Source organism: Malaclemys terrapin, chromosome 2 (assembly GCF_027887155.1).
Source record: "Malaclemys terrapin pileata isolate rMalTer1 chromosome 2, rMalTer1.hap1, whole genome shotgun sequence".
NCBI lineage: Eukaryota > Metazoa > Chordata > Testudines > Emydidae > Malaclemys > Malaclemys terrapin.
Genome location: NC_071506.1, coordinates 87,826,656 through 87,853,120, shown reverse-complemented (window position 1 = coordinate 87,853,120; position 26,465 = coordinate 87,826,656). Strand labels below are relative to the sequence as shown.

The window sequence follows — 26,465 nt, the reverse complement described above, 5'->3', positions numbered from 1 at the left end:
ATATAAAAACAATATAAAATGTAGTTACATTGGGTGTAATCAATGAGGACATAGACCCAGAAACATTCTCCCATTAGGCAAAGGTCTGCATATAGAGAGAGATTTATTTTAAACACACTGTGCCTTGAAGGTCCACAAACTTTGATTCAGTTGGACCAAATGAGGAAAGAAAATTCCAAAGTTGAGGGCCCCTGCCCTGAAAATGCCTTGCCAGTAGACCCCCAACCTTTAAATATAGGGACTAAGTACTGTAGTAATACAAATAATTAATAATAATCTGACTTCAAATATTGTGGCACAGTAGGGAAACGGAGGCAATTTCTCAGATAACTAGGACTCTGATAAATAGGGCTTTATAGAGCAATATTAACATACGTATGGCATCTGCAAGGAGCCAATAAAGTCTTTGGAAAACACATTTTCCTTGTAGTTAAAACCACTAAGCATGCAGATAATTACATTCTACAAAAATCCGTTGACGACATCTCAGAAGCTGCATAGTTTCCTATGCAGCACATTATGGTAAATCTAGCTGGCTGAGTGGAACAAGGACCAACATTGAACTCAATGGCATTTCTCTCTTTGTTTGTATCTATATGTGATAACTTTTGAACACTGCATCTGACTAATTCCAAAATTTCAGTGAATGTTCTAGGCATCAATGGGCAGAACTCTATTAATTCTGGTGGAAACTGGAAAGCCAGAAGAGCTTGATTTCCATCTTTCAGGCCCACAGAGTGCCCATTTGGTGCTGCAGGCACCAGATTCCTTAAAGCTGCCTAATGCATCACAAGGCAGCAGCAGCTTAATATACTGCACTCTCTCACTGGCTGCACAGGTTGGACTACAAAAGCAACGAAGTGTTTTCAAAGTGCCAGAGATGTTTGTACCAACAATGCAGAACTGCCTCTGGCAAGATGTAGCTGACACACAAGAAAACAGTCTCTGTGCCAAAGAGCTTACACTCTGGCTCAGACCCATTTGAACATTTAAGTCCCACAGAGCACACCAGAGATTGTTTGCAGGGAACTCACAGAAGTCTCTCGCAAGAGAAACGAGCTCTTGGGAGAGATGTGAAGGAAGAGCAGGAAGTCACAGGATATGGGAAGGAGGCAAGATTGTTCCATGCAGAAAGATGGGGAGCATACAATGGGGTGATAAATAGGTAGGGTTACCATATTTTGTGCCTCCTAATGGAGGACACTCCCGGGGGCCCTGGCCCCGCCCCAGCCCAGCCCATGCCCCCGCCCCAACTCCGCCCCCTCCCAAAGTCTCCGCCCCCTCCCCTGCTTGAAGCCTGAAGCAGGTAAGGGGGGGTGTGGGGGGAGAAGGCGCGGCCCAGGCTGGCCCCCGGCGGCTCCAGCCTGGGTCGGCTCGGGCCCTGGCCGACCACCCCCGGCCCCCAGCCCCGCGGGCCCGGCTCCCGGCTCCCAGCCCCCCGACCCTGGCCCAGCTCCCAGCCCCGCGGGCCCGGCCCCCGGCTCCCAGCCCCCCGACCCCGGTGCCCCGGCCCCGCGGGCCCGGCGCCCAGCTCCGCGGCCCCGGCTCCCGGCCCCGGCGCCCGGCACCATGCCCCCGGCCCCGCACAAAGAGGCCCCGGCCGAGCCTCCCGATTTTCCCGGACATGCCCGGCTTTTGGGGATTTCCCCCCGGACGGGGATTTGAGCCCCCAAAAGCCGGACATGTCCGGGAAAATCCGGACGTATGGTAACCCTATAAATAGGGAGACTTGGGTGAGTGCAGATGAGATGAAGGCAGGAGTGGAGCTGGGTAGGGCATTGCAGGTGAGAAGTCTGATCTTCATGCAGCAGGCACAGGGTGCAGCGTAAAGATCTGAAGAACTGATTGGCATGAGCAGAGTATCAGGGGAGGAAGGTGATTTTAGGAGTAGCACTTTGGCTGAGCTGAGGGGACGTAAGGAGAGAGGCAGTGAGGTCAGAGAGAAGTCTGCTGCAGTAGTCAAGGGAGATGATCACCAAGGCCGGAATCAAGGCATGTGTGTGTGGATAGGTGGGGGGGCATAGGGATGGAGAACAGAGAGGATTCAATGGCAGCCTGAGTGGGTGGAGGTAACGTGGGGGAGTAAAAGACAACATGGAATTTGTAAGCCTGAGTGGTGGTGAAGTCAGGGACAGAATGGGGAGATCTGCAGAAACTGACTGTAATGAATCTTATTTTCTTCTGTCCCCTGTAGGCCAAAGGGGATGGGAAGGTGAATTCCCTCAGACCTATAAAGTACTCTAAGATCCTCAGATTGCACTGCTCTAGGAGGGCTGGGTATTTGCATTCAGGAGTAGAGTCTGTGTTCCTGCCCCTTCCCCTCCTACTACCTGCCAACAACAGACAATTCTACTGAATCCTTAGCAATCTCATAAGCTTCAGGTTGAAGGGTTGTGGCACCATGCAGCCAATCAATTCCAAAATTTCAGGGAATATTTTATGCATCAATGTGCAAAACCTTATTGATTTTGGTGAAAATTGGAACACTGGAGAAGCCTGATTTCCACTGCTATGAGAGGAAAATCAGTACCAGTGTGTCTATTTGGTACTGCAGGAAACAGAATTTCTTATATGCTTAATATGTTATTCTCTATGATTGAGTGTACAAGCTCAGCCTATGAAAGCAACAAAGTGTGCAACCCTCTAGTAAAAATGCAGGGAAAAGAGATGATGTTGCGAAAGCATGAGGTAGTTGTGGGTACATAAGAATGGCCATACTGGGTCAGACCAGTGGTCCAACCAGCCCAGTATCCTGTCCTCTGATACATCTCTACCCCGATAATGTGACCCAATAGAACATGAATTCGAATATAACGCAGTAAAGCAGTTCTCGGCGGGGGGGGGGGGGGGCGGGGCGGGGCCGGGGGGGGGCTGTGCACTCCGGCGGATAAAGCAAGTTCAATATAACGCGGCTTCACCTATAATGCGGTAAGATTTTTTGGCTCCCGAGGACAGCGTTATATTGGGGTAGAGGTGTATTAGCCAAAGCTAGATGCTTCAGAGGGAATGAACAGAACAGGCAATCATCGAGTGATCCATCCCCTGTCGTCCACTCCCAGTTTCTGGCAAACGCAGGCTAGGGACACTCAGAGCACGGGGTACATCCCTGATCATCCTCGCTAATAGCCACTGATGGACCTATCCTCCATGAACTTATCTAGTTCTTTTTTGAACCCAGTTATAGTTTTGGCCTTTACAAAATCCCCTGGCAAACAAGTCCCACAGGTTGACTGTGTTTAGTGTGAAGAAGTACTTCCTATTGTTTGTTTTAAATCTGCTGCCTATTAATTTCATTGGGTGAACCCTGGTTCTTGTATAATGTGAAGGAGTAAACCACTGGTTCTCAACTGGTAGTCCGCATACCCAACTATGTCTAAGGAGTCCACGAAAGATTTAAAAAACGGACTGAACAGAATTCAACTGTATATACAGACAATAGATTCCTGAAGGGGTCTGCACCTCCATTCAAAATTTCCAAAGGGGTCCTCAAATGAAAAATGGTTGAGAACCACTGGAATAAATAATTTGTTATTCACTTGCTCCACACCATTCATGATTTTATAGACTGCTATCATATCCCCCCGTTAGTCCTTTCTTTTCCAAGACAAAAAGTCCCAGTCTTTTTAATCTCTCCTCATATGGAAGCTGTTCCATACCCCTAAACATTTTTGTTGTCCTTCTCTGTAACTTTTTTAAGTCTAATATATCCTTTTTGAGATGGGGTGACCAGAACTGCACATCATATTCAAAGTATAGGCAAACCATGGATTTATATAGAGGCATTATTATATTTTCTGTCTTATTATCTATCCCTTTCCTAATAGTTCCCAATATTCTGTTAGGTTTTTTTTGACTGCCATTGCACATTGAGCGGATGTTTTCAAAGAACTATCCACAATGATTCCAAGATCTCTTTCCTAAATGGTAACAGCTAATTTAGACCCCATCGGTTTGTACATATAGTTGGGATTATGTTTTCCACTGTGCATTACTTTGTATTTATCAACATTGAATTTAATCTGGCATTTTGTTGCCCAGTCACTCAGTTTTGTGAGATCCCTTTGCAACTCTTTGCAGTCTGCTTTGGACTTAACTATCTTGAGTAATTTTGTATTATCTGCAAATGTTGTCACGTCACTTTTACCCCTTGTTCCAGATCATTTATAAATATGCTGAACAGCATTGGTCCCAGTACGGACCCCTGGGGGACACCACTATTTACCTCTCTCCATTCTGAAAACTGACCCTTTATTCCTACCCTTTGTTTTCTGTCTTTTAACCAGTTACTGATCCACAAGAGGACCTTCCCTCTTAACCCAAGAGTGCTTACTTTGCTTAAGAGCCTTTGGTGAGGGACCTCATCAAAGGACTTCTGAAAGTCTAAGTACATTATATCCACTAGATTATCCTTGTCCACATGTTTGTTAACCTCCTCAAAGAATTCTAATAGATTGGTCAGGCATGATTTGCCTTTACAAAAGCCACATTGACTCCTCCCCCAACAAATTGTGTTCATCTGAGTGTCTGATAATTCTGTTCTTTACTATAGTTTCAACTAATCTGCCTAATACTGACATTAAGTTTACCAGCCTGTAATTGCAAGGATTGTGTCTGTAGCCTTTTAAAAATATTTAAAACATTAGCTATCCTACAGTCATATAGTACAGAAGCGGATTTAAATGACAGGTTAGATGCCACTTAGTAGTTCTGCAATTTCATCTTTGAGTTTCTTCAGAACTCTTTGGTGAATACCATCTGGTCCTAAGTATCAGAGGGGTAGCCGTGTTAGTTTGAATCTGTAAAAAGCAACAGAGGGTCCTGTGGCACCTTTGAGACTAACAGAAGTATTGGGAGCATAAGCTTTCGTGGGTAAGAACCTCACTTCTTGCATCTGAAGAAGTGAGGTTCTTACCCACGAAAGCTTATGCTCCCAATACTTCTGTTAGTCTCAAAGGTGCCACAGGACCCTCTGTTGCTTTTTACATCTGATCCTAGTGATTTATTAATGTTTAATTTATCATTTGGTCCAAAACCTCCTCTACTGACACCCCAATCTGGGACAGTTCCTCAGATTTGTCACCTAAAAAGAATGGCTCTGGTGTACGCAATCTCCCTTATATACTCTGCAGTGAAGAGAAGCCAAGTATTAATTTAGTTTCTCCGCAATGGCCTTATCTTCCTGGAGTGCTCCTTTAGCACCTCGATCGTCCAGTGGCCCCCCTGATTGTTTAGCAGGCTTCCTGCTTCTGATGTACTTGCACTTTTTTTTTTTTTTTTTGCGCACTGTTAGTTTTTGGGTATTCGGTCCTGGTTTGTAGTACTAAAAGAGCAGGATGCTCTCATGTGTAATTTGGTTTAAGACCCCACAAAGCCCAGGGCTGGCCCTGATCTACATAACATTGCGTTATATTTCCACTCAGCCAGTGATCAAAATAACTAAAATGTGCAATTTAAATATATACAGAATTTGGGAGAACATCTGAGAAGACAGAATTTTTTGTGTGTGCTAAGTAAAAGGAATTTTTTTTCATTAGGTATAGAGACTCAGTAAGGCCATGATCCTGTATTGTGTAGCTCATGGCAGACTGCTGCATTTGCAGAAAGCTTCATTGAACTCTGTATTGGTACAGAAGTCTACCTTTATGACATACAATGCAGGATCAGGACCCAATATAACATTAAAGTAGAATCACAACTGAATTAATTATTATACTTTCCTCAAAGTAAAATTATTTAGAAGTTCTATTTATGGCTCCAAATATCCCTAGAGTTCAAGCAGCTAAAAAAAAAAAAAAAAAAATAGTGCTATAAAGTGAATGAGAGACTCCCATCAAAGGAAAACAAGAGTGGATTTGTAAAGAGACAATCTGAATGAGGAACAGCTAATATTATGGAGAAACAATAGCCTCTCCCTAAAGTTGCAAGCAGTTTTCCATTCAAAGGAAGATTCTGGCCCACCTCTACATTGTCCAAAATAGGTCCTTTGTGCTCGAAGTTTCATATGTTGTCTTTGATAAAGATACCAATCTTAGAAAAAAAAATAGATGTTTTTCACTTTCTGAGAATTCTAATGCTTTTTCTCAGGTTATCTTAAAAGCAATTTGACCTAGAAACTTCACATGTGTTTCATTCAAGAATACTTGTGATGTAGTGTACAAGCCTTGTTTGCAAGGGTCTTAAGGAGGAAAAATTGGGAAAAAATGCCCTAAATCAAAATTCTGGGTTAATGTACTCATTCCTGATGGACAGTTAAACTCCTCAGACTCTTTCATTTTTTTGGTATAACCTGTTGGATTAAAAGACTTTAAAAGATCCCCAGACTTTTCCTTCTAAAGTGTGCAGATTTCTTAAAGCCCACAGCCCGAAAAAAGTATTGAAACAAACATTTAAAGAATATGCATTCACAAATAGATAGTCTTCCATTTCTAACTTCCACAAAGTCTGCAAGTGTAGCCATAAAAAAAAATGTTGGTGAAATTCTAACAAGCAGGAGTTAATGTTAATATTTGTAATCTAGGATATATCTTTCAAAGCCAAATAAGTCTCCTGATTTAAACTGAATAACTCTAGTTGGGAATTATTACACCACGACTCAGACCCAGTTTTATTATTATTAATTAACTAACAAAACGGACATAAATTGTATTATTTCCTTAACAGAGTACAAAACAGTCAAGTAAACCAAGTACATTCCAGTTGTAATATTTACTAGAAGTACTGGCATTCAAAAAATATCCAAAATGTCTGACTTTCTTGGTTTCCCACAGTTTACATGGAAACTGCTATTTGGACAACTGAGCAAATTTTCATTGCAATAAGCAGCAAATTGCAGCAAGTTCTCATGTTAGTATATAAAGGACTGTGGTGTATATTACTTCATGTACAGTACTGAAATTATACTGTGTTACTTCTAGTTTCATCTGCAGTATGAATGTGTGCAACATTTCTCTGAATTGTAAAACAGCAGTGTAAGGAATTTACTTCTAAAAGCAATGTTAATTTAAGTAAAAAAAAAAAATTATATATATATATATATATATATATATATATATATATATATATATATATATATATATATATATAGACTAGACTAAATGTATATATAGAGAAAGTTACATATATAAGTTTAAAATAGGGAAATGAACATTTTTCTGTATTCTTACCCTTTCAATACTGTGCTGTAAACGCAATTTCATCCTTACAACTTCCTGTTGTCTAAAAAGTTCTTTAAGTGGATCTGACAGTGATGGTGGTGGTGTAATCTAGGAAAAAATTGTTACAAATTTAAATTCAACATATAGTGTTTATCTGGACTGGCTTTATAATTGCAAACATGTATGTAAAAATAAAAGCACGAACAGAATATTTTTCACTGGAAAAGTACATCATCCAGCCCCAGGAACGTAACTGAATTCACAGATTTTTGTTGTAATCTATTAATTACACCACTGTGTAGCCTTTTATTAAATCACAGAATTAAAGATTAATTTAAAAAAAAGTTAAAATCTGTCCATCTGTGGTTAAGTGCAGTTTAAAATGGTTATAAAGAGTTCTAAAGGAAAGTAAATTATTTAAGCATTATTTGTTGTGTAGACAGTGCCTTTAGGACTGTATAAGACACACAAAAGAAGAAAGTCCCTATCCCAAGGATCTTGCAATTAGAACACACAAATGAGACAAAATGCACTGGAAAGTCCAAAGGAAATATTTATAGAAATGGTATTGATTTTGAATAATGGGTAGATGACTTCATTTTTAAAGTCCCACTCCTAGATAGCAAAACATTCAGATATATTTCCATGTGTGCTGTTTTGAACTATTATTTGTTTGAGGGCAATTGCACATGTTTATTATTATATGGGACTCTTCAGATTTAAATGAAGGAAATAAGCATTATATAGTTAACTAATCTGTACAACAAAACACTGTAAACATAATTGTTTGTGGTCATGATAGTAACCAGACAGCAAAATTAGAGTTGTCTGAGAGGTCATCAGAACCCTGAAACGTTTGTTAAAACTTTGTCCAAAGTGTTCTTGTTTTATATATTCCACATTTCCATATTTTTATTCTTTACCTAGCTTCTTACCAACAGTGCAGAATATTTCATAACTATTTGATAAATAGAAGAACACTTGATATTGCTCTGGATGGACTACTCAAAACTAGGTGAAATATTGTTTGCCATAACTGGTGTCTAGATAGCACAGCAGAAATACATTTATAGATGAATAATAATATCATCCACTGTATATAAAACTAACAAATTGGTCTAATATCACACGTTTCTATTGATATGTTTGTGGCTTCTCTGAAATACAAGGTATTATACCTACCTCACACTAAACACATGTTACATTAAGGATATTTTTGGCATTGTGAAAGAGTGATGTATCTATAAAGATTTATTTAATGACTGATATCCTGAAATAATTTTTACTATAGAATATGAAAATGAAGGCAGTCTCTTTTGGAAGCAGGGTTTATCATGGTAATGAACAAATCCCTTTTACTACTTCATATAAATATATATATACTGCCTGAAAGACTCATACCGCTAACATTATGGATCTACTTTTTATGAAAAAGCGTTTGGTCTCTGGACAGTTGAACAAAACATACAGCATTTGCAATTATGTTCAGCTCACAGACACATTTTTAAATAGGCTTAATGCATATCTCATCATAACTGTGGCTATCTATCTCTTATGATTAATTATAAAGGGGTAAAGGAGATCTTAAATCCTGCTTAATAAACAAGGGACATTCCAGACACTCAAAATTATGTTCTCTAACATACCAAGAATCTCACAGTAAATATAGTGAATTTTGAAACTCCCCAATATAGTCTGGCTTTATAATCTAAGATACTACAAATAAGTGCCATGGCATTCATGGAGGTATTTAAAAAAATTTTTTTTTTCTATATATTAGCATACACAAAAAGACCCAAGAAGTGGAACTATTTTATATGGTCGATATAGAACAGTTATTTACCCAACAATAATTGTGGTTCTTCAAGATGTAGTCAGTGTGGATCTTACTATAGGGGCAATTGCACCTCATGCACATGATATCGGATACTTTTGAATAGCAGAATCTATCAGGCCACATATGGGCCCTCTGCCTCCTCGCTCTCCTGTGCAAGAGAGGCTGCGAATTTCCCCTCAGTTCTCTTATAATTCAAAGCCTGTGTCAGCTGAGAACTCCAAAAGTGGGGATGGAGGGCAGGTCACAGGATCTATGCTGACAAAACATGAAGAATCACAGTTACTATAGGGTAAGTAACCATTCTTTCTTCTTCAAGTATGTGTAAGCGTGGATCCACTGTAGGTGACTTGCAAGCAGTATCCCTTTAGGATGGTGGTAATGAGGAGTTCGAACTGAATTCTGTCAAAAAGATTGAAGGACTGCTCTCTAGAATTTGCGGCTAAGTACAATGCATAATGTTTGACGATGTTACTCCACATCATCGCTTTGCAGATTTTAGCATATTTTTAAAGTAGACAGAGAATGTCGCTTGAGCTGTGGTGGAGTCTGTCTTGAAGTTCAGTGGGATAAGTACACCAGCCAACTGCTAACACATGACATATTGTTTATCTACAGTACTTATATATTCTCTGTGAGGAGATGGCCTGACCTTTAGAATAGCCATCAGAAATAAATGAGAAGCCAGTCTGAACAGTTTGGTTTGGACAGTGTAATAAAGTAAGGCTTTGGAAACATCCAAAGTATATAACTTCTCTCCTGGTATGGAGTGGGGCTTCGGGAACATGACTGTTAATCAGCTGATTCAGGTAGAATTCTGAGACCTTGGGGATGAATTTATGGTGAGGTTTCAGCATCGATTTGTTCCTATGAAATGCTGTGTAAGGAGGTTCAGTCAATAGTGATTGAAGTTCACTCACTCTCCTGGCCAAGTTAATGGCAACTAGAAAGGTTGTCTTTGGAGTGAGATGATATAAGGAGCATTCTGAAAGGAGGTTTGAAGGGAGCCTCCATAAGCCTCAGAAGGATGATACTGCGGTCCCAGTAGGAGGAGGTGCTCTGACCGGTGGAAAAGCTTTGATACTGTCAGGTGAGAGGATGACTATACAGGCGGATAGCACTCTGAGATTGCTATAAGGTGAACCTTTATGAATCTGAATAAAAGGCCAGAATGTTTTAAGTACAACAAGTATTCAAGGATCTTCAGTATCCTAGTCTGCACTAGGCCCAGGCTATATTAAGCTGTCCATACAGAGAATCTCTTCCATTTCTGCTCTGTATCAGGATCTCTCGGACCTGCGGGGAACAGTTTCTGTCCGTGATTCTCACCCAACCAAAATCCATGTGCCTTCAGATGCAGTGACTTTAGGTCTGGATAGTATCTGACTGTGGTGTTGTGAAATCACATCTGGGCAGTCTGAGAGCTGGATAGGCAGTTGAATGGACAACTTTAGCAGGTCAGTCAAGTAAGACTGCCATGGCCAGTCAGGAGTTATGAGGATGATCGTGGCTCTGACTCATTTCATTTTAGATATTACTCTGGGGATCAGTGGAATCAGCAGAAAGAGATATAGGAGGTCTTGATTCCATTTTAGAAGAAAGGTGCCTAGTAGTTGTCTCAGGCTCATGACCCCTCTGGAACAAAAGTTCTGATACTTGGCATCCCTGGTGGCAAAACAGGCCTATCACAGGAGCCCCCCCAGGGATGGAAGACTGTCTGCCAGGAAGTCCTCCAGATTGTAACTAAGTTCTGGGAAGTAAAGAGCCATTGGCGTTATCCCATGTTGGTGGCATCATGTCCAGAGCTTGATAGCTAGAAGGGTGATGCGCAAGTGCCTCCTTGCTTGTATACATAGTGCATTGTACATGTTTTGACATCAGGATCTGCACCATGGAATTTTGAAGAACAGGAAGGAATGCCATACAGATTAGCCTGATGGAAGTTTCATATCTTTTGTGGACCGGGTCCCTTGCACTTGTAGATGGTTCAGGTGGGCTGCCCAACCTGTCCCTGATATGTCCATCATTAATGTCATTGTCAAGGAAGGGCCAGAGAATGCTATTCCTCCTTTTACAGTCTTGGATTCTCGCTATTTATCTCAGTTTTGCAATTACTTGAGGTGGCACTAAGACCTTGTTCATCTGATACCTTGCCAGATAATACATTGACCTGAACTACAGTTGTGAAAACTGCAGATGAAGTCTGGCAAATGGTGTCACATAAATGCAGGCTCACATATGGCCTAACAGCCCAACATAAGTCCATACTGTCTTAGTCAGGTTCGATTCCATCTTGAGTAATAGCAACTGCAAAACCAGGAACCTGTCCTTGATCAGGTATCCTCTGGTCGACCTGGAGTCAATTACAGCTCCTATGAACTCTATCTGTGATGAAATACGAGACCATTTTTTGCAGTTCACCAGGAGGCCTAGCTGGGTGAAAGAGGGAATATTTTAGTCACACTATCTCCTGCTGGGATGGAATAGCCATTGATGATGATGTTTGTGTCCATTTATCAGACCAAGCCTGGTAGAAAGGGGCAAGGTGGTTCCTGAAGGTGGTGACAGAGTCTGGACTGGCTCCACTGTAACTCCCAACACTTGAGTCAAACATTCTGCATCTGGAAGAGGAGAATGATGGGAGTCTTCTGAGGCACCAAAGTCTTTTTCTTGGTGGGTACCTGGACTGTGAGTCCTATGAGTAGGATGGTGTTCTTTGCCTCTGTTGGAATTGATATTTGTATGGTTTTATCACAGATTTACCAGGTTGGTGCTATGCCCCAGCCTTCAGTCTCCTGGGAGTAATCCTTTTACTGTGCCAGATCACCAGGGTCCATCCATACAGCCTCAATGACTCTGTGATTCGGCCTTTGGGCTCCAGCACCCCCAGAGAGCTCCTACAGCAAATCCACCTTCTGAGGGAGCAGTGCAATTGAGTAAGTATTGCAGTGACAGAGAGCAGCCTTTTTGAAGCGAAGTAGCATTGATTAATCAGTTGGAATACAGCACCTGAGAGTCATCAGATTAGCATTAGGTTAGGGAAAAGCCAGGTTTAAGACAGCATCCATATTGGCTGAAGCAATGGCTATGCCAAGCCATGATTCTCTGAGGTCCATCTTCACTCCCTGTCCCTGTATGTGAGTCTCTAATCGCTGAATGAACCTTAAAAGAGAGTCCCCATGATACTTCATACCTTTGTTTCCAGTTGCAGTCTTTTTACAGAGAACTGAAGGAAGTAGCCTGCTCTTGGCTGTCCCACTCATTGTTAATGGACAAGTTCTTGGCTCTTCCATTGTCAATGTAGGGTCTTCCATTCACATGTGTGTAGATTCCAACAAGTTCTTGTTAATCTGGTTCTAATCAGGACATTTTACATAATTCAACCCCCATCCTTATCTCCCTTGTCCCAGGAAGGAGAATAACACCCCCCACACCCATGTCCCATCCAATGGGTGGCCATACAAAGTGGGTAGGTACCCTGAGTCTTATATATGGTTCATAAAAATATTACAAAATTCCAACATTCATCACAGACTCTCAAAAGGGAGCCAGTATGTAATTCTCTAATTATCTCAGAGTGGCCCTTGAGTTTTTAAGCAAATGGTGCTCTTCATCTGTTCTGTTGCTAAGAGTTCCATCTCTTCAAAGGGCAGTCCTCGATGGTGAACTGTACCTCCTTGGGAATGCTGGCTGCTAGCATCCATGAGGACAGTATCATGGCGACAGTTGTGGGCATTAATCTCATAGCTATATTGGATGCATCCATGGCCACTCGTAATGCCTTTCTGTGACCATCTGGCCCTCTTTTTTTTTATGTCTTTTAGTTCTTCCCTATTCTCCTGGGCAATCTTGGACAAAAAGGGTGTGACTCCTTCCCAGGTGAGGAAGTTAAATTTTGTGAACGGGGCCCGACTGCAAACTATCTGGAGCTGTAATGAAGCAAAGGAATAGGCCTTGCACCTGAAGAGTTCTAGATACTTAGTATCTTTTTTCCTTTGGGGTGTTCTTTGTGGACCTGAATTTCTCTTGCACCATTGATAACACCAGAGTTCCTGGATTTGGTTAGAAATAGAAATGTCTGAAAACCTTTAGAGGCACCTGAGTATCTCTTTCCACTTGTTTGGATGTGGGAGGAAGAGTGGCCTGAGACAGAGTGCCTTCACTGGCTTGAGTATAACCCTGTTGGTTGGGAGTGGAATCCTGGCTAGGCATATGGAGTTCAGTATTGTTGGGGCTGGTGTCATTGCCTCATCTGGCAACAACGATGATTCTTTGGGAGAGGACAGAGGTTATTGCTGTTCCTCTGTCACCTCAAGCTGCTCACAGAAACTGATGTCCTGCTTCATCATGTGTGGCCTGACTAATGACACCACTTGACATCCCAGCCATGCTTAATGTTTCATTCAAAACTTGATGGATAGAGTTCTGGATTTGTCAGTAAAAACCCTGAAAGAGCCTTTGGATACACCCCCCCTTCACTTTTGTTGCTCTGTTTTTATGTTCTAGGGCTTCATCTGAACCAGGTGCACAGAAGGGAGCTGGTGACCTTTTAACAACCCAATTTCCCTTTTAAAATTCCTCCATTTTTCTACACCTCTTATTTCAGGGAGGTACCAGGCAATCATTGCAGTATAGCTAGTTAAATCTAAAACAAAGAAGTATTTAACAAAATCTTCCAGTGCTGCAAGCCTACAACACGGCTACCCCTCTGACACTTGAGAGTGAGAGCTCGCTTTCTTCCTTGATGTGTGAGAGGGGGATAAGCTCTGGGACATGTGTAATGATGCTCTCCAGTAAGGCCAATATGGCATGTTGTAAGGATACTGGCCAGGTCGAGGCAGGTCACCGCAGTGCCATTCACGTCTTGCTTGAGGGGAGGGTCCTAACTGAGAAGCCTCTGGTATCCTCCCTTAGGGTCACTTTCTGACGTATGGGAGAGGGGGGTCTCTGCTTGATGTCAGCAAAATCTAGCGCAGGGGTAGGCAACCTATGGCACGCGTGCCGAAGGCAGCACACGAGCTGACTTTCAGTGGCACTCACACTGCCCAGGTCCTGGCCACCGGTCCAGGGGGCTCTGCATTTAATTTTAAAATGAAGCTTCTTAAACATTTTAAAATCCTTATTTACTTTACATACAACAATAGTTTAGTTATATATTATAGACTTATAGAAAGAGACCTTCTAAAAACATTAAAATGTATCACTGGCACACAAAACCTTAAATTAGAGTGAATAAATGAAGACTCGGCACACCACTTCTGAAAGGTTGCCAACCCCTGATCTAGTGGATTGGAAGTATTCTCTCTTGAAAGATGGTACCTTAGAACAGTGTAGCCTCTGAGCCAGGATATTTCAGCAAAGGACATCAGCTACTCCACTAGGATATATCTCCAGACCCCGATGGGCTTGGCCTGATGTCAGTGTCAAGTTGTCACTTGTGTGCGCCATACCAGCAACCTGTGTTGCATTTCCAGTCTTAGAAGCAGTGGATGACTTGCAGGCTTTATCTCTGGAGGACTGGTGTTTATGCTCTCCTTGCAAGATGATCCCATGTGGTGTTTGGAGCCATGCTTATGCTCTGTCCTGTCTCTCTGTTGCTTTTCAGTGCCAGGGCATAGGTATGAGAGCTATCAGTACTGAGGCTGGTGCCATCAGCACCAAGGCTGTCAGTGCCAGTATTGTTGGCATCCTCACTGATGCCTTTTTTCTCACCAGATCCCAGATCATGGTGCCTGCTTGAAGGCATGCTCAATAATGAGAATTTCTTTGGTTCTCATCTGGCAGTTATTGCTTCCTTAGGGTCAGAAGTGGTCCACATGGACTGTTTTAGCAGTAGTTTTTTCTTGAAGACCTGCCCACTGAGCACCAGTCCAGGATGTGGCTTTCCCCTAATCAGAATAGTCTTCAACTATGTCCGCCAGTGAGAGGGATGAGGCTGTCACAGGGTGGGTAGGGTTTGAATCCTGACAGTTCTGAGTATGCCAGAAAGTGTGGCAGTTAGCACAAAGTGCCTCATACTGCTGTACAGAGAACTTACTGGAAAGTTTCTCCTCTCTTTTCTTTGGAAACATCAAATTTTGGGGTTTCTGAAATAGTAATAGTTCTTAGAAGATTTGTGAAAAAATGAATTTTGAAGTTCTGAAGAAAGTACTACTCGCTGGGTTCTGTCTCACTGCCATGGGCAGTAAGAGGGAACTGAAGGAGGGTCGCAGTTGCTCTGCCCTTTATGCCCTTTCATGGCAGCATGAGGAGGCACAGCCCCAGACACACTACTCAAAAGACTTTGATCTCACATGCATGAGGTGCATGTGCACCTACAGTGGGAGCCACACTGACACAAACTCAATGAAGAACTTTGTGAATCTGGGCTGATTTTGCTTAGAGTATTTCTTACTGTGAGAAATTTTCCATGTACTTCATAGACAATATCCTTCTGGGATTTGGACTGGATTGTGTGCCTCCAGGGTAGTGGGTTTGAGTATGGCTGAGTCTATCAGTTGTTTTTTTTTTTTTTTTTTTTGCCAACAGCCTATCATCTCCTGTTTCATTATACAGAAATGACTATAGCCCCAGTCTTATGTCAGACACTTTACTGAAAAATGAAGCAGAAGATCTTTTTCTAAAATATAAGTATCTTCTGTAGTGGAGGAATAGTGACAGTTACAGGCAAAGTAAACTTGTTTTGTCTACAGATATTTTTATTCAAGTTTATCCAGTTATGCAAATTCTCTTTTAAAATAAAATAAAATGGACAAGTGTTCACACTATCTTGAACCTGAAGCTTTTACCTTTTTTAAACCCTCCCCCCGCAATTCACATACAATCATCACCACTACCCAAATTCACATACAATATGTAATTTCACAGTAAAAATAAAAATAGACAGCAAAGAAAAATATCCTGAAACCAAATTTAAATAAATTCCCCCACAACATACATGACAACTCTGCCTCTGTGAAAAACTGATATTGCACACGGGAAAAAGTTTATTTTTCATACCACTGAATACTGCTTTTTAAAAAAATGAATACTCAGCATATTGACTTTCATACGAATAACTAAAAGGGAAGAAAATGTTACTTCATCTAATATTTGTTAATAAATCTTCACTAGTCCACATTATCGGACTTCAGGTGCACTATAACTGCACATAAAGACTTCTTAAGAAGAATTTTAAACAAACAGCAGGTGGCACCATAAAACTGTGAATTAAAACAACTTTATTATTCAAAACTCAGGTGACACATTCTACAATGGATTTCATTCACATAACTTTTCCTATTACAGTGGTTAGCTATGGTTTGACAACGGAACATCTATTTTAAATAGCAACTGAAATCCCCCCCCCCCCCGAGTAACAAAGAAATAAAGGATTAAATATACACTCTACAGACGATTTCCCCCCAACGCTCCAATGTCCAGCCTTTTCTTTTGTTTAAAAAGCCTTCCTTTTGTTGAGCACTGGATATGACTATTTGGTGCCCAAAGACCACTCATAGGGTGGCTAGAGGATTGCGGCTGCTGCTGAGTAGTAAGTTCATTCCCTCTGCAATGTTCCCAGGAGCTACTGGCCTAGGAAGAAAGATTTGAACCTGAGTCTCGGTAGTGATGAGAAAAAAACATCTTTCTTTTTTTCCTGAATATATATCCTTTCAAGGTTTATCACGCATCCTGATTTGACTGGGTCCAGTCCCATTTTGAGCAACATCATCTACTGTGTAACCCAGGGCAGAGGAAACAAAACAAGTTTCTCTCTTAAAACTCAGGGTGTAATCCTGGCCGCACTGGGCATGCCTACAAAACATTCTAAATCCAGGATCTGACTCAGGTTTAATCCCAAGCCCAGCTTCTGTTACACAGAATATAGTTTGACTCAGGCCAGGAACACTCTCTGAACTCGGGCGCTGCTGGGAGGGGCAGGTCAGAGACTGAGTCCCACTGTGATACAGATCAAAGCCCAGGCATTCTATAATGTTGACACAGCTCAAGTCCGGATTGCCAGACTCGAGTAGGAAGAGTCCACTAACGCTATCCCACAATCCCTTGGGGCTGCATTTCCTAGCCCTTCCATCCTAGTTGCTTCCCAGGAACCAGAACAACCTTCTGGTTCAAATGCAGCTGCTCAGCATTTAATCCTTCCATAAAGGCTGCTCAACTGGAAACACAGTTAACCCTCACGCATATTAGCATGGACAGCACTAAGAAGAATCACTGTATCGAGCATGCTGCTAGCTGGCCAGAGGAACACAGCCCTCTGGTGCCAAGTGAGCAAGATGTTCATCTTCAGCAAGAGCACAAGAAATGGTTCACGCTTCCATTTGGGTCACAAGAAGGTTCTCCATTGGTCACCAAATCCAGAGCTGGATTAACCTATCTCTGGGCCCTGACCTAGGCAAACATACACTTTTCCCAGCCTGGGAGACTCTTGGGGACGGAGGGGCATGTTGGAGAGCGAGCCTGTGCTGCATCTACTCTGCATTGGCAGCTCCTGTTCCATGGGGCTGTGCTTGTCTACCTGGCTCCAGGCATTGCAGCCTGGTGCCCAGGGTCGCAGTACTGCTCAGGTTTGGCATGGCCAGAGGTTGCACCAGGTCTCAATGCCCAGAGAAGGGAACTGGGCCTAGCCGCACAGGACAGATGCTGCCACTGTGGGGGGAGTGTGGGCAGGCTAGCTCTCCAACCCCCTGGCCCTCCCTCTTGGGGCCTCGTCTCCACTACAGGCTGGGATTAGGTTTGTGGTGCCAAAGCTGAGGGTGCATATATGTAATGGTGGGTTGCAAAGAAAGAAAAAAAATGCAGTTCATTGATTGCCTTAGTAAAAAGTTTGGGAAGCGCTGCCCTAAGCTATAGGATGTTTGATGTGTCTGTGTCTGACTGACACACAGAGAAAACATGTTGTCAGAAGTCCTCTGCAGACTGCAGTCCATCACACAAACTGTTATGAGGGTGAAAGAGTTGACAGTGGTGGCTTCATGTTGATATATTTATAGATAATGTTAAAATCATAAAAATGAAAATAAGGTGGTGTACTTCTAAATAGCATATATGGATTAATGTGAGGCAAAATTCAGATCCAAAGAGGTTATATATTTTTGCCTAAAGGGACCCTTAGTCTCAAAGAACTGTTTGGTGAATTATAACAACTATGTATGGTCTTGGGGAAAGACAGGTTTTGCACAAGAGCATTAAAGTCACCACAGGGAATTGCCTTGCATACTCCCTGAGATAGAACAGAAGGCTCTTTATCCTCATCCTCCAGGTTCTTTGTCTATCCTTGCCTGATGAACACTCATGTTCCTCAGAACTGGAAAAGGCCTTACCACGGGAGGATACCCAGCCCCTTTAAATCTGGAAGTTTTAAAAAAAGTCAGGAAAACGTGCAGTGGGTGCACAGTGAGAAATCCTGACTATGACTTCATCTGCTCCCATGCTGTTGGGGACAGAGAGAGAGGAAAAGGCAAACGCAAGTACAGCTTTAGAATCACAGAATATCAGGGTTGGAAGGGACCTCAGGAGGTCATCTAGTCCAACCCCCTGCTCAAAGCAAGACCAATCCCCAGACAGATTTTTGCCCCAGACCCCTAAATGACCCCCTCAAGGATTGAACTCACAACCCTGGGTTTAGCAGACCAGTGCTATTAAAATGGGGGGGGAGGGATAAAGAGTGGGTCCATCCAGGGCCATCGTTAGGCATACCTAGCATACGCTGCTGCATAGGGCACCCGAAAGTTTGGGGCACCCCTGGGTCTTAGTGTCCACCCTCCAGTCTCTTTCTATCCCTGTTCTGACCCTTCCTGCAGGCTCCCACTACAGCTGGCTACTGCAGCCTGGTGAGTCTTCCTCCAGAGGGGATCTAGTACTTAAAAGTGAAAAAGCCTTCTAGCCTGCCCAACCTATTAGCACAATATTGAAACCGTTAAAGAGCCATTTAACAGGCATTTGCCAACTGCCAGGTATATGCTGTCAGTTTCTGAATTTACTGACAAAAACAGTTGTGCATTACTGTAATACTTACTCAGAACATGTTAGTCTACATGACCTTAGTTTAAAATCTGCTTTAAAAATATTTCATTAGTGTGTTGCTGACGATTATAAAATCACAGCTCTAAAAAAATCCTTGCATAGATTTTTAGATGCATAATCTGAGTATTCATCTTTAGCCTTAAATGCTTGGACCTTCAGACGTAGTTTTTTAAATAAATCCTTCAAAAGACTACCCTAATCTAAAATATACATGCAAGCCCTGGCTGCTGTCGAGCCTAGAGGCACCAGTTTAGTAATACTGCATAGGGCGCCATAAATCCTAAGGATGGCCCTGAGTCCATTAGCAAAGAGACTTCCAAATACCCAGCTTCTATACATTCTGGCCTTAGCAAAGGTCAAATTGAGATGCTTATGAGGCAGAGGTAGAGCTGGGAGAGCCATGGGGTGGTGGTGGGGAGTCCTTCCCATTTATTATTTCATGCTAAATGGGCTGCAAAGGAGAAAATCCAATGGAGAAGAATACTGCTCATAGGAAGGTGCCTTCTCTGCAAAGGACACAGAATGGGCACCATCAAACATATAAACCTTACTGGTGGAATAATCAAAATTTTAACTCTTATCTCCCCCACTCTCTTTGTCATGAAGGCAAACATGCAAGATAGAAAGACCTCATGAAGCGCTAAAAGTAGCCTTGAGACCCCAAGAGGCCATTAATAGGTTTGGAACATGAATCTTCCAGTCAAAGATGGATAAACTAATCATCCCTGATCTGAGAAAGCCAAACCCCCCCCCCCCCCCCCCAAACAAACAAACAAAAAGCCCAACAACAACCTCTTTAGGAAAGTGTAGTATGTGAAACTAAACTGGGAAAGACTAAGCTAGGATGTATTTAAACACAACCGAAACTACCCAGATTTATTGGGATCACTGACATCTAATGTGTTTACTACAGAGACTTCACTCAACATTTTTCAACTGACAGACAAGAGATTTCTTGTAATGGTCACCTCCTGAAGAGTGTTCACCAGACTTTTAAGTCTTGGGCTGAAGACTCTTTATGTTAGATCATTTTTTACTTCTAACAATTTTTAAAAAATGAAACCATAAAGCCCACCATCACTTTCAGAATATTAAGAAATATACTAATAAATAAACTGAGAATAATTGTGTGATACTGAGGACTTCAAGACCCAAAACAATAGGCAGCGGAAAGACTAATTGAGGGAGCTGTATTATACTAGTATGTTTACAACAATGTATATAACGTGGATTGTTGCTAAATTTCAGGAAAATTTAAAACTTCAACATCTCTTGTGACTACTTAAGAGGAAACTGTAACAATTGAAAGATTGTAAATTTGACAAACGATCTTATTAGTGAAGGATATTTCTCCATATTAAAAGGAAGGTTAGTATTTTTAGACTCTGACCTTGTCAGTCAGTCCCTCAACTCAGCCTTCAATTGTAAGTGCAATTTGCACTTTTTGGAGCCACAATTAATTGCAGGCACATATATTAGTAAATAGTCCAAATTACAGTTAGCCATCTACCTGTTTATGTCTGTGTCTGGAATCCAATACAAGAGTAAAGACAACAGGCACAAATTAAGTAAAAAAAAAAAAAAAAAAAAAAAAAGGGAGGCAGCCTCAGGAAAATCTGGCCATAACTTTCTACAAATGTTATCAGGAAATATAACTATGATTTCAGAGATTCTTACAGCTGAAGTCTTTAATTTTTTTTTACTTCTCTGGGCAATGGGTGTAATCTGCCTATATTTGGGTCTCTCAAACCTTCATAGAAATAAATTTGGTAAACTATGCTTCTCATCTCACATTAAGGACATTAATGGTATTCAATTCTTTGTACTTTTTGGTACAATCTCTAATTATTTGTATAAACTACATAATCAGTAGAGTTTGACATTAGCAAAATAATTATATGTAGCTATTACAAATATTTCTCTTATTCAAAGGAACTATGAAGGATTTCGAATCAACAGCAACCACATTTTTGGCAACTATTTTTTACTTATTTAGTGCCCTTAATCTAAGTATCTCAAAGTGAAAGGCAAGAAGTATTATAAGTAAATTGACAGAGAGATTAAGCATAACATTTTCAGAACTGCTTAAATTATTTAGGAATCTAAGTCCCATTGACTTTCAACTCTAACAAATAGCTTAAAACATTGAAGTAATGGTTAAATTACTGGCACTGTCAGGTTAAAAATAATATTTAAAGTTACTTAATTTGTTAAAACTGATACAATTCTAAGAATCTTAATTTACTTTTAAAAAGGGAGGGGGAGGGAGAGAACTGAGGTCCTCAAAAAAGAAAATATAATTTTAGCATTGATTTCACTTAGCAGGACTTTTAAACTGGAGAATGCTTTTAAGTATCAGAAACATTTTTTCTGTATATCTTTTACATACATCTTCCACACATTATTGTCTATCTTCTATTATGGTGACTGCTGTGATACCACTGCTCATTGCTTATGCAGAGGAAACCATGTGCACTCAGGGGCAGTACCACAATACCATTAGTCAACATCGGTCAGCTTATGTTTTTCAGCAAATGTTTTCTGCCCAACATACCAGAACCAGGGATAAAATTTTCAAATGTGCCCAAGTGAACTGACAAGAATATGAAAGATATACAGTGAGCTGAAAACATGCCATTCGTTGAATACACACCAAAAGATCTGGTTACTTACAGTTGGAATGCATATCTTGCTCAAGGGGTTGCCATCCAGTAGATATGATCCATTGAAGGTCACATATTCATCATAATACTGAGGTGCCTGAGGAATAACGCTACACAATAATTTACGTTTCTCTTCTATTTTTCTCCTTATATGCAAGTATTCAAAATATGGATTTGCTCTCTCTGAACTGTATGGCTGAATCTCTTCGAGTTTCAGAGAATCTACAATAGCTGCCAGAGACTGCTGGGTTTTCTCCTTAGCTTGCAGTAAAGAGGGATTCACTTGTACAGGCTGAGGCACACGTGACACCTTTCTTTTGCGTGGATGGTGTACTTGAGCATCATCTTCCTCAATTAATCTTATCCTTCCTTTTATAGATGCAGCGGACTCAGAGTCTTTTTCTGATGTTTGTGTGCAACCAACAGAATTCTGTTTACTCTGACTAGCAAGCATATTTGCTCTATTTCTAGTAATTCTTTGAGAAACTTCTTGTTGTTCCGTTTTATGATCCTCAACAGTTTCTTCTACTTCTAGTTTAACTGTCTGACTGTATTTATGTACTATTTCTTGTGCAGTTTGCTGTGAATTATCTTCCAAATTAGACAATGGGTACTGTGGCGGGTCATGTGTTGAAATATTTTCTCCGCCATCTACAGTGCAATTATTTTTATTAACCGATTCATTTAGAATTCCTTTTGGTATTCCTGCATTTAGTTCACATAGATCAATGTCAGCTCTACTATTATCTAACTGTGCTGAAACCAAATTTTCTAGTTGGGCTTTTTCATTTTGGATTTCTTGAGTGTTAGCTGTGCTACTATCTAGTTCATCAGCATGAGAATTCTTGTAAATAATTTTACTCAACGCATAAGAATTTGTATTTAGTTGTGAACAAGCATCATCTGCAGTAAAATCCTTTTCTGACAGTAATGTAGATAGAGTATTAGCTCTTCCAAAATTCTGTGAAATATCCTTAGTGACGCTTTCAGGATATACAGTGATAAGCACATTGGCCTTTTTAATATTTGATGGGAACAAAGTGTTTTCAGCTTCTCTTGTATTATTGGTGTCTGTGTCCAAAACAGAACTGATAGTTTGAACTAGATTTTGTTGCTGTTGTACAAATATTGGCTCTTGATTGCTAATACCTGGTAAAGATATGTGTTTAGACATACACTCTATATCTGGGAGTGGCTGGATATGCAAAGAGCAGGGTGACTGTGAAGGCAAAAATGATGTAGATTCCGGAAAACTGGAATTTCCTACCATTTCAGTATGTTGAGGTAAAAATTCAGACAGTTTCTGCTCTTTTAATGTCCTGTTTTCAGAATCATGCAATGCTATGACAGTACTAGTATCTTGCTCTGACATTCCATAACCTGAGCAGTTGGATCCATTACTTAATGAATTAAGTCTGTCAAAAGGCACATCCCATGTTTTAGTTAGCTGATTCAGACCACTTTGACTATATGGCTCTAGATGCATATGAATTTCTTCGGAAGGGCTCAACTGAGCAGTATTTTTAACAATATTTGTATCCAGTGTAACATGCTTGTTGCTACCAGTTTTAGTTGGAGAAGATGTAAAATTGGAATGTAAACCAGACATACTATTTTGAAAATCCCTTTCAGGCAAACTACAAGAAGATACTTCTGGTCTGGGAGAAGTGCAAGTATGACTTGGAACTGTTAGTAGAGCACTCTGACTATTTTCTTCAGATGTTCGAGGCTGTTTTGTGTGTTCAGAAATAACACTAGGCATACTGCATCTTCGCACTTCTACAACAGGTCTACAGTCATTTAAAACCACTTTAACATCTTCAACAGAAGCTGATCTAATGTAGGCTGGTGGAAGTCTGTTTGCAAAAGGAGGTTTAATGCGCTCTGGCAACTCTGCTAGGCTATCAGTCTCCCTTTCAAGAAGGGCCGGAGATTTGGCCAAAAATGGTGACTGTGAAAAGGACATTTGGGAATCAGAACCTTCTAGCATAAAGTCTGAATCATATTCAATTATGGGTCTTGGAGTAGTTACTGTAGTATGGCAAGAATCTTCTGAACTAGCAACTGAAACCATTGACACTGACCTGGAGCTTAGACCTGTCTTTTCACTTTCTGATCTAGGAGATCTATTTAAGTTGTTATCTAAAACTAATAATGACTTTCCAGAATTTGTTAAGTTCTTTATGTCTACAGATTGGGACCTACTACTTGTAGCATCTTTCAGCTGCTTCTCTTTCATGTAAATGTCTGACAATTCTGAGCTTTTTGAACGAATCAGCTCTTTGTTTTTTGATTCAGTTAGTGAATGTTTTGTTTTCTCTTTATCTTTTATCTTGTTAAGTTCTAAACAGGACCGATTCCTTAATCTTTCCTTCTCTTTTTGTTTTATTTTTTCTTTATGTTTCCTATGCCACTGTTCAATTTCCAGATCTTTAAGGCTAAGCATTCTTTCGAAACTAGTTTGCATTAAATCATCATTCACTAATCTCTTTTCTTTAGGTCGAGTATCTTTTGGTGTTGATGATGGCTTAGGCTTAAGTTTTTCAGATTCAAGTTTTAGTTTAGGAAAATTATTTTGTTGCATTTTATCTTTGTGTTTGTCTCGTTCTTTGTATCGATCTATGTCTTTATCCTTTTTATCTTTCTCTCTACCATCTGGAGTTTTCAGCAATTCATCTTTTGGTTTCTCTTTCAAGGACAATAATTTTTCATGCAATGCTTTACTATCTGTAATATTACATTTCCTCTCTTCTTGCATGTGCTTTGAGTTTGCTACTGTTAAGCTGTCTTTATCTCTGGACTTTTCCTTTTTCTCAGCCTCCTTTTCTTTGTCTTTATTTTTGCCTTTTTCTAGTTTACTATACTCACTTTCTTTTTCTGATAGTTTGATCTTTCTCTCAATGCAATATTTTTCTTTGCTTTCAGGCAAGTGTCTGTCTTTGTCAATCTTTTCTTTGTCATGTTTTTTATCAACTTTTTCTTTGTTTCTTTCTTTGTCATCAAGTTTTTTAATAGTACTAACATTTTTTATCTTATCATTTTCTTTATGACATTTATCTACTTGCTGGGAATTTGTCTTTTCCTTTGCTTTTTCTATACTTTCATTTAGCTCTGCTTTCTCTTTCTCTGGCTTATAGTCATGTTTTATCTTTTTCTCTTTATCTACATTTTTTCTTTCTACCTTCTCAATGTCCTTTTCTTTAACTAAGGTTCGCCTCTCAGCTTTTTCTCTGATGTTTTTTTCCTGCTTTTCAGTATCTGCTTCTTTTTCTACTAAATGCATACTAGCTGGCTCATCTTTAGTACCTACAGATGAACAGAACAATTCTGTTTCTTTATCTGTGAACATGTTCTCTTTTTCTTCTTTTGTATCTTTCACTTTTTCATCCTTAAATAATTTCTCATTTTCCTTTCGGTTTTTTTCTTTTTCTTTCTCATCTTTAAAACTTCTCTCTTTCTGGACGTGTTTCTCTTTTACTGATTTATCTTCTTTCACCATAGTTTTTTCCAGCTTTGATTTTCTCTCTGAGGGAAGAGATTCATGGTCCATATTTAACAACGTATCTTCAGTTTCATCACTTTTAAAAAAGTTCTCTTTCCAAAATTCTCTATCAAACTCAATATTTCTTTGTACCTCTTTAGCACTATCTTTGTGTTTGTGTTTTTCCTTTTCCCCATCCTGTTCTTTTTTGTGCTTGTCCTTTTCTCTTTCTTTATGCTTCAGTTTATGCTTTTTAAGCGTTTTACCTTCCTTGTCAGTTTTTTTCAGCGTACATTCTGAATTCTCAAATGCTGAACTATTTTCTTCCTCTTTAATTTTAGGACTAGATTTTTCACTCAATTCTAAGTGCAAATCTTTCTGATGCTTGCTTTTTTCTTTGTGTTTGCAAGATTTGCCACTAGAACTTTCCACTAGATATTCAGAATCTGTATTATGATCATACCTAACTACTTCAGATTGTAATGATATTTCAGAACCTCCTGGTGATAAGCATGTTTTAGTGTTTTCTTGCTTTAGTGGTGTTGACTGCTTTTCACTTAATCCACAGGGATGTTTAGGAGATTTGCTAGCAGTAATATGAAATAAGGGTAATGAAGAATCTTCTTTTGGGCTAAAAGATTTTTTAAACATCTCCTCCTCTCTAGCTTTGTCTAAAGAATCTAGTCCAGAACTAACTAAATTTGTCACTCTACTATTTTCCTTTTCTTGCTTTAGTTCTTGATTCTCTTTATTTTTGCTCTGATTTTTTAGCTTCCTTTTAACTTTTCCTTTTTGCTTGTGGTCGTTTGAGACAATATATTCTTTTTTCATTCTTATATCAGAGTTTGGAGTTTCTGAACAAGGAGGAGAGACAATCTTTTTGTCTTGAAGAATTTCTTCATCTGAACTTTCAGAACTTGAGTACAAAACTCTAGACGGTTTCTGTTTTTTACTTTTAAATGATTTTGGAAAAACAACTTTTTCCTGTTTCACAAATAAATTATTTTCTATTTCAGACTCATCCTCTTTTCTTAGATCCTTTCTAAGAATACGTTTGTCATCAATCATTTTTATTTCATCTTCCTCATCATCTTTAAACTCATATTCATCAAGAGCAGTTGAAAGTGGTGCCTTACTAGGGACCATCTGCTTGCTGTCAATGACTAGAGATTCTTTTTCTGCTTCAGAATCAACATTCCCATCTACACTGGAAGGATTTACAGATGGAGCTTCTTCAAAATCTAGATTGAGAAAACAAAAACAAAGAAAATAATGATGGAGATATTGACAACTCTGAATCATATTATAAA

The 26,465-nt window shown here is 40.2% G+C and overlaps 1 protein-coding gene and 1 long non-coding RNA gene across 4 annotated transcripts in view; one reads left to right on the top strand and one right to left on the bottom strand.

Annotated features, from left to right (window-relative positions):
• ANKRD12 (ankyrin repeat domain 12) overlaps window positions 1-26,465 on the bottom strand; it is a 116,751-nt gene that overhangs the window by 6,054 nt on the left and 84,232 nt on the right. For 2 of the 3 annotated variants that reach the window (XM_054019248.1, XM_054019249.1), the window contains 2 exons: window positions 21,685-26,396; window positions 7,164-7,262 (listed from right to left, as the gene is read on the bottom strand). In XM_054019248.1, the coding sequence (XP_053875223.1) occupies window positions 7,164-7,262; window positions 21,685-26,396 (4,811 nt within the window). Of the gene's footprint in view, window positions 1-7,163; window positions 7,263-16,365; window positions 16,561-21,684; window positions 26,397-26,465 lie in introns of those variants that run through there. The other variant, XM_054019250.1, reaches the window with a different exon arrangement.
• Window positions 1-26,465, top strand: part of LOC128832159 (uncharacterized) — a 121,352-nt gene that overhangs the window by 16,402 nt on the left and 78,485 nt on the right. The gene's annotated exons all lie outside the window — the stretch shown is intronic.